The 6,744-nt window shown below is 53.7% G+C and overlaps 1 protein-coding gene across 1 annotated transcript in view; it reads right to left on the bottom strand.

Moving 5' to 3' along the window:
• LOC105809500 (cationic amino acid transporter 3-like) overlaps nucleotides 1-6,522 on the bottom strand; it is a 13,215-nt gene extending 6,693 nt beyond the window's left edge. The window contains exons 1-11 of the mRNA XM_012643322.1: nucleotides 6,150-6,522; nucleotides 4,578-4,736; nucleotides 3,228-3,405; nucleotides 2,945-3,057; nucleotides 2,573-2,795; nucleotides 2,289-2,428; nucleotides 1,751-1,853; nucleotides 1,016-1,218; nucleotides 658-824; nucleotides 224-332; nucleotides 5-59 (exon numbers count right to left, since the gene is read on the bottom strand). Coding sequence (XP_012498776.1) covers nucleotides 5-59; nucleotides 224-332; nucleotides 658-824; nucleotides 1,016-1,218; nucleotides 1,751-1,853; nucleotides 2,289-2,428; nucleotides 2,573-2,795; nucleotides 2,945-3,057; nucleotides 3,228-3,405; nucleotides 4,578-4,736; nucleotides 6,150-6,522 — 1,823 coding nt within the window. The remainder of the gene's footprint in view (nucleotides 1-4; nucleotides 60-223; nucleotides 333-657; nucleotides 825-1,015; nucleotides 1,219-1,750; nucleotides 1,854-2,288; nucleotides 2,429-2,572; nucleotides 2,796-2,944; nucleotides 3,058-3,227; nucleotides 3,406-4,577; nucleotides 4,737-6,149) is intronic.
• Nucleotides 6,523-6,744: the final 222 nt, after the last annotated feature.

Genomic DNA, 6,744 nt, shown 5'->3' with positions numbered 1-6,744 from the left:
CTGCTGATCAGTCTTCTCCAAGCTGTGTCGGATCCCATATCCAAAATATATAGCAAATCCTAGGAGGGAAATGAGGCCTTGAGTGGAAAGGTAGTCGCCCTTCCACTCGGAGATCCCAGCAGGGGTTCTTCCTAGGGTCTCTGAGACAGTTTCAGGGGAGGTGGCAGGAAGAGTGTTGGGCTCAGTCACTCAAGAGGCCTCTGTTTTCCAGAAATCCACTCACCAATCACCATCCAGATTCCAAATCGGGCCCATGTCTCAATGGCCAACTCCATCATCAAGTAGACATTCACGAAGATGCTCAACAGTGGGAGGACAGGCAAAGCCGGGACCTGTGGGCCAAGTCAGTGAATCCCTGAGCACATCACAGGAGTCTGGAAGAGATGCCGCCCACGTGGGACGGAAGACTCCAGCTCGTTCAGGTTGTGCCTTCGATGCCTGTTCACACTGAGTGTCCCATGGGATGTTGCAGAAGACACAGGTTTTGAGAAATGCAACTAGTGAAGTGCTGAGTGTGGGGTGCTGGGGTCGCCTGTGAACGATCCATGGCTTTTAGCAACTCCCGGTTTTATTCCCCATCCAGCAAAGAGTGTTTAGACCTCGAGGCATGCAGAGTCATTCACTCAGGGCGGGTATTTGGGGACACAGGTCACCTACCTTGAAGTAAAGAGGAGTGTTGCTCTGGGGCTGCCTCCAAATGATGAACGTGACCCCCACAATGAGCGCCAGCAGCAACCCAGCCGCTGCCATGCACACCGGGTCTCCAGAGAACAGCCGTCCGGGCCAGTGGGCCAGCATCACGCACAGGACCGTCAGCAGGAAAACTGGAAAAGGGTCCAGTTGAGGGAGAACAGGTCCAACTCCAGAAATCAAATAAGACTTCGGGCCCCCCCAAAACTGCCCATCTCGAGAAGGTCCACTGTATCTTCAAGGCTCCTCCTCAGCTGCTAAAGACACACACTGCCACCCGTGCTGTCACCTTCACAACGTCCCAAAGGGAAATCCCCCCGCTCACCTAGCAGTGAGGCACATCCGTAGACGGTGCTGCCTGATCTCGGGGTGGGGACGGTGTTGGCAGGGTTACACGGACTCCTCAGAGTCTTCGGGGTTCCTGCTTCAGGAACAGGTTCTGGGGACCTCGCTTCAGGTACAGGCTTCATCTCAAGTTCTTCGGCCTCCATTTCCTCATTCTTGCGGAAATTCTGGTCTGGCTGGTACCTGAATGAGAGATACTAAGGCTACATTAAGCCCCGCCCCTATTCATCTAACATCACACACCCCGACACACCTGTGGTAGCCCTCCCTTATCCATGGTTTTGCTTTCCATGGTTTCGGTTACCCATGTCAACCACGGCCTAAAAATATTAAATGGAAAATTCCAGAAATAAACATAGGTACCACTTTGAGTAGCATGATGGAATCGCACGCCATCCCGCACTCCACCCGCCCAGGACGCGAATCATCCCTTTGTCCAGCATATTCATACTATGCGTGCTGCCCTCCCGTTACGTTAGTCACCTAGCAGGCCTCTGGGTTACCAGATGGGAAAAAAGCATAGTATATGTGGGGTCTGGTTTCAGACATCCACTGGGGATCTTAGAACGTGTCCCCTGTGTATAAGGGGGGACTACTGTATTCCCCACCCTGAGTGTAGCAGTACACTTAGGAGCCGGGACAAAGGCAGAGAGGATTGGCACCTCATCCATCCTCATGAGTCCATGACCCCTGCCAAGGTGCAATGGAGTCTCACCTGAGGACAAGCACAGAAAAGGCCACCAAGGAGTAAGTAAGCAGGGTCCCGATTGATGTGAGGTCCACAAGATCACTGAGCTCAAAGAGGAATGCCATGGATGCTACAAGCAGGCCACAGAAAAGGATAAGTTCCAGTGTTCTACAGCACTGTAGGGTGACTATGATAACTTGCATAGTTTCAAATAGCTCAAGAATGGGTTTTCAGGATTCCTAACACAAAATATAAATTTTTTTTTTTAAGGCTGGTCAGGTGAAGCAGTGGGCGTGGACAAGAAAGAAAGGAATCTGTAACTGGTTGTGATCAATTACTTACGAACAAGACAAATGTCTGATCATCACACATTGCATACATATATCAAAATATCACACTATACCGCATAAATATGTACAATTATTATGTGTCAATTAAAAATAACGATGAAAGCCAAAAAAAAAAAAAAAAAACAGATGGAAACGGGCGAGGATGAGAAACTAACTAGTGGAAATATCCAAGTTCAGGAAATGGACCAAAGAAGGCATGGATTTGGTGTCTTCACCTGCGATGACCCCGGAAACGACGATGGCCACCACCGGGGTGCTCGTGCGGGCGTGGACCCGGGCAAGGCCGCGGAAAAGGAGCCCATCCTGGGCCATGGCGTAGATCACACGAGGCATGGGGAACATGGCACCCAGCAGGCTGGGGGACAAAATGGGAACGTGTGTTGGGACGCAGGAATCCTACGCGTGGGGTCAGGTGTCTCCTCCCTGTCATCTGTCCATCCCAAGGGCCAGGATCCCTGGGACGCCGGCAGTAGACGGGGAGAACGCCGTCGGCACTGACCTGGATGAGAGGGCGCAGAGGGTGCCCACGGCCACTGCGTATTTCACAGGGGCCCACCCGACGTGGACAAAAGCCTCGGGCAGAGGGCTGTCCTTGTGTATGCGGTAGTAGGGCACCATGAGGGTGAGCGCCGCCGAGACGCCGAAGTAGGCCAGAAAGCAGACGGAGAGCGACACCACGATGCCCACGGGGATGGAGCGCTGCGGGTGGCGGGCTTCCTCCCCTGCGGGACGCGCGCACGCGCGGGGCCGGAGAACCTGGGGCCGGGGTGCCAAACCCTCCTCCCTGCCACACCCCAAAACTCCGTGCCCAGGGGCAGCCCAACCGCACCCCGCCCCCCGATGCCCCGACGGCCCAGAAGGGCCGTGTTACCGGTGGTGGCGATGGAATCGAAACCCACGAACGCGAAGAAGCACGTGGCTGCTCCGCGGAGAACCCCATCGGAGCCAAAAGGCGCGAAGCCTCCGGAGCCCAGACGGCCCAAGCTGGGGCGAGAGAAGGGTCGAGAGGGACAGCGGTGAGGCGCGCTCAGCCACTGCGGCCGGATGGCTCAGTTCGCCCGCAAGCCCGGGCTCCCGCGCTGCCCCCCGCCCGGTCCCCGCCCGGACGCGCCCGTTCCCCGCACTGCCCGGCCCGTGCGCGGTCGCCTCCTCACCCGAGCGTGCCGTTGGGCCCCGCGGCGGCCAGCGCGTAGTCCAGCTCCGTGAGCCGCCAGTTGTGCAGGTCCCCCTTGATGAGGCCGGAGACGGTGACGCCGCTCAGGACCAGAAGGTTCACGCCGGTGAACACTTTGGTGACCAGGGCCGACTCCCGAGCGCCCAGAGCCAGTAAACCTGTGCGAAAGATGAAATATCCGGAATAAACAGACCCAAAGAGACAGAAAGCAGATGGGTGGTTGCCAGGCGACAGGGGGACTGAGGACTCAGGAATGACTGCTTAAAGGGGACAGGCTTTCCTTCTGGGGTGATGAAAATGTGGAAAATGTTTTGGAACTACATCGAGGCGGTGTGCACAACGCTATGAACGTGCTGAATGCCACTGAGCTACACGCTTTAAAGTGGCCAGTTTTCGTAGGGCGAGGTGGCCAGCACCCGCAGTCCCGGCGGCTCGGGAGGCTGAGGCGGGAGGATCGCTTGAGCCCAGGAATTGGAGGTTACAGTGAGCTACGATCGCACCACTGCCCTCCAGCCTGGGCAACAGAGTAAGGCTCTGTCTCTTAGAGAAAAAAAGATTAAAATATGAATACAAACAGACTGTAGTTTCGGTAGAGAGGAAGAAACCTGGCAGCCTAAGTCAGTGGTTCTCAGCTGGGAGTGATTTTCTTCTCCCAAGAGACATCTGGCAACGTCTGGAGACGCTCCGATTGTCACGGTTTGGGGAAGGGCACCCCGGCGTCTGGTGGGTGGAGGCCAGGAATGCGGCTCTGCATCCTGTGAAACACAGGACGGCCCCACCGCAAAGAATTCCCTGGCTCAGGGCCGGGCGCGGTGGCTCACGCCTGTATCCTAGCTCTCTGGGAGGCCAAGGCGGACAGATTGTTTGAGCTCAGGAGTTCGAGACCAGCCTGAGCAAGAGCAAGACCCCGTCTCTACTAAAAATACAAAGAAATTAATTGGACAACTAAAAATATATAGAAAAAATTAGCCGGGCATGGTGGTGCACGCCTGTAGTCCCAGCTACTCGGGAGGCTGAGGCAGGAGGATCACTTGAGCCCAGGAGTTTGAGGTTGCTGTGAGCTAGACTGACATCATGGCACTCTAGCCTGGGAAACAAAGTGAGACTCTGTCTCAAAAAAAAAAAAAAAAAAAAGAATTCCCTGACCCAGGATGTTAATGGTGCCGGGGTCACAGAACAAGGGTCCGAGTCTTGCCTTCCTGTGCCTCACAGAGCAGCTCTCATACCTCGGTTTCTAACCCCCCTCCGTGTCTGCCTCCCCCAAGCCTTTTCCACACCCGTTCCTCCCCCACGCTCGGCTTGTCCCATCTCATCTCCGACGTGGCCTCACCAGTGAGGAGCAGCACCAGCCCCAGCGCGAAGAAATCTGGATACTCAGCCAGGACGCGAGGCACGTGCAGCGTGAGGACACCCTGCAGGGCCCGGGAGATGTGATTCCCGGTCAGGTTGTCAAAGGCAAAGCTCCAGGCCCTGGCCACACTTGCGGCACCTGCAGGGGCAGGAGGAGGAACATTCATTTACAGACACCGATTGAACCCCCAGTAAGTGCCATGGGATATATCATTTTATAAAGAAAAAGAAAAAAGAAAAAATACCTGATCTCAAAGAGTTTCTTTTCATGGGATAGGAGGGAGCAGACACAAATGATGAACAAAACAGGTAGGGTGCCCACCTCGCAGCACACGTACTAAAACTGGAACATCCCCGCGCAAGGAGCCCACGCACATTCGTGCATATTTTTCTAGTGTTCTATTGCACTGTAGCATGACTAGTTAACAATAACATATAGTTTCAAAGAGCTAGAAGATACTGAATGTGCCTACCACAAGGAAATGATACATGTTGGTTAATGAATTATGACGGTGAAAAAAATAAAAATAAAAAAAACCAAAAAGAAATGATAAATGTTTGAGATGTCAGATATGCTGATTATCCTGATCTGATCACTATACATTATATGTATCAAAACATCACTATATACCCCCCAAATATGTGCAATTATTACATGTCAATTAAAAAAATAAATAGGCCAGGCGAGGTGGCTCACACCTGTAATCCTAGCACTCTGGGAGGCCAAGGCGGGAGGATCACTTGAGCTCAGGAGTTCGAGACCAGCCTGAGCAAGAGCGAGACCACATCTCTACTATAAATAGAAAAATTAGCTGGGCGCAATGACGTGTGCCTGCATCCCACCTACTCAAGAGGCTGAGGCAGGAGGATCACTTAAGCCCAGGAGTTTGAGGTTGCTGTGAGCCAGGCTGACATCATGGCACTCTAGCCTGGGAAACAGAGGGAGACTCTGCTTCAAAACAATAAATAAATAAATAATAAGTGGGGACTCGAGTCCACCCTCTCTCCTCCACCACAAGCCCCCACTGCAGTGGTCCCCATCCCAATTGCCACGACCTCCCTTGAATAAAGTCTGCCTCACTACCTTTGTTTCTTTCTTTATAAAAAGGTCATCTGCTGAATACGCCAGGAGATAAATGCTATGCAAGAAAAGAAAGTGGGGATGAGTGATGAGGAGGGCTGGGTGAGGAGGGTTGAAATTTTTTTCAGATGAGTGGTCAGAGGAAATCTCACACAGGTGACAGCTGAGTGAAGGCTTCTCAACGGTGGGGGAACAGGCTTGGGGAACATGTCTCCCCACATCTACGAGAACTCTTCCCCACGTCCTACACTTCCCATTTCTTCTTGGTTTGCTGTTGGGTCATTGAAGGGAAGCCAAATGGAGCTTAGGAGAATGACATTCCGGGGTCTTCCTCCTGCCATTCCCCACTCCCCACCATGGTGGACTGCAAAATGAGGGTGAAGACCACTCCAGCACCTCCAGATCCCCCCTCGTTCTGACCCCTACTTCTCTGATTTTTCCCACCCCTCCATCCCTGTCCCATCATCTCACCAATGACATAGGAGAGGATGAGGTTCCAGCCGGTGACAAAAGCCAACAGTTGGCCCACTGTGACATAGCTGTAGAGATACGCAGAGCCAGAGCACGGCACCCGGGCCCCAAACTCGGCATAGCAGAGTCCAGACAGCACGGAAGACAGGGCGGCCACCAAGAAGCAGATAATGATGGATGGTCCAGCTTTGTCTTTGGCCACTTCCCCGGCCAGGACGTACACGCCTGCTCCCAGGGTGCTGCCCACACCCAGGGCCACCAGGTCCAGAGTGTTCAGACAACGGGACAGGCGATTCTCAGACCCCGAGCTTAGCTCCAGGGGTCGTCTGCGCATCAGCTTCTGGCCAAACCGGAGAAGACCCTGCCATCCCATCTTAGATGGAGTAGAGGAGGATGCTGAGATCTGCTGAGAAAACAAGACAGAAAACCACCAGGATCAGATCATTCCGCCTTGGCCCTGGGCGTGGGACATAAGATCGCCTCCCAGAAGCAATGGGGTTATGGAAGCCGTTGGTCAAAGATCATATCGGCCAAGTCACCTGCCTCTGAGACTTGGGCCTTCAAATGTAAACGAGAACTTTAACGCTTTTCAAAG

The sequence above is a fragment of the Propithecus coquereli genome, unplaced genomic scaffold (assembly GCF_000956105.1).
Source record: "Propithecus coquereli isolate 6110/MARCELLA unplaced genomic scaffold, Pcoq_1.0 Scaffold196, whole genome shotgun sequence".
NCBI classification, from domain to species: Eukaryota; Metazoa; Chordata; class Mammalia; order Primates; family Indriidae; genus Propithecus; species Propithecus coquereli.
The sequence above is the reverse complement of the archived record's forward strand: the minus strand, read 5'-3'. Positions and strand labels throughout refer to the sequence as shown.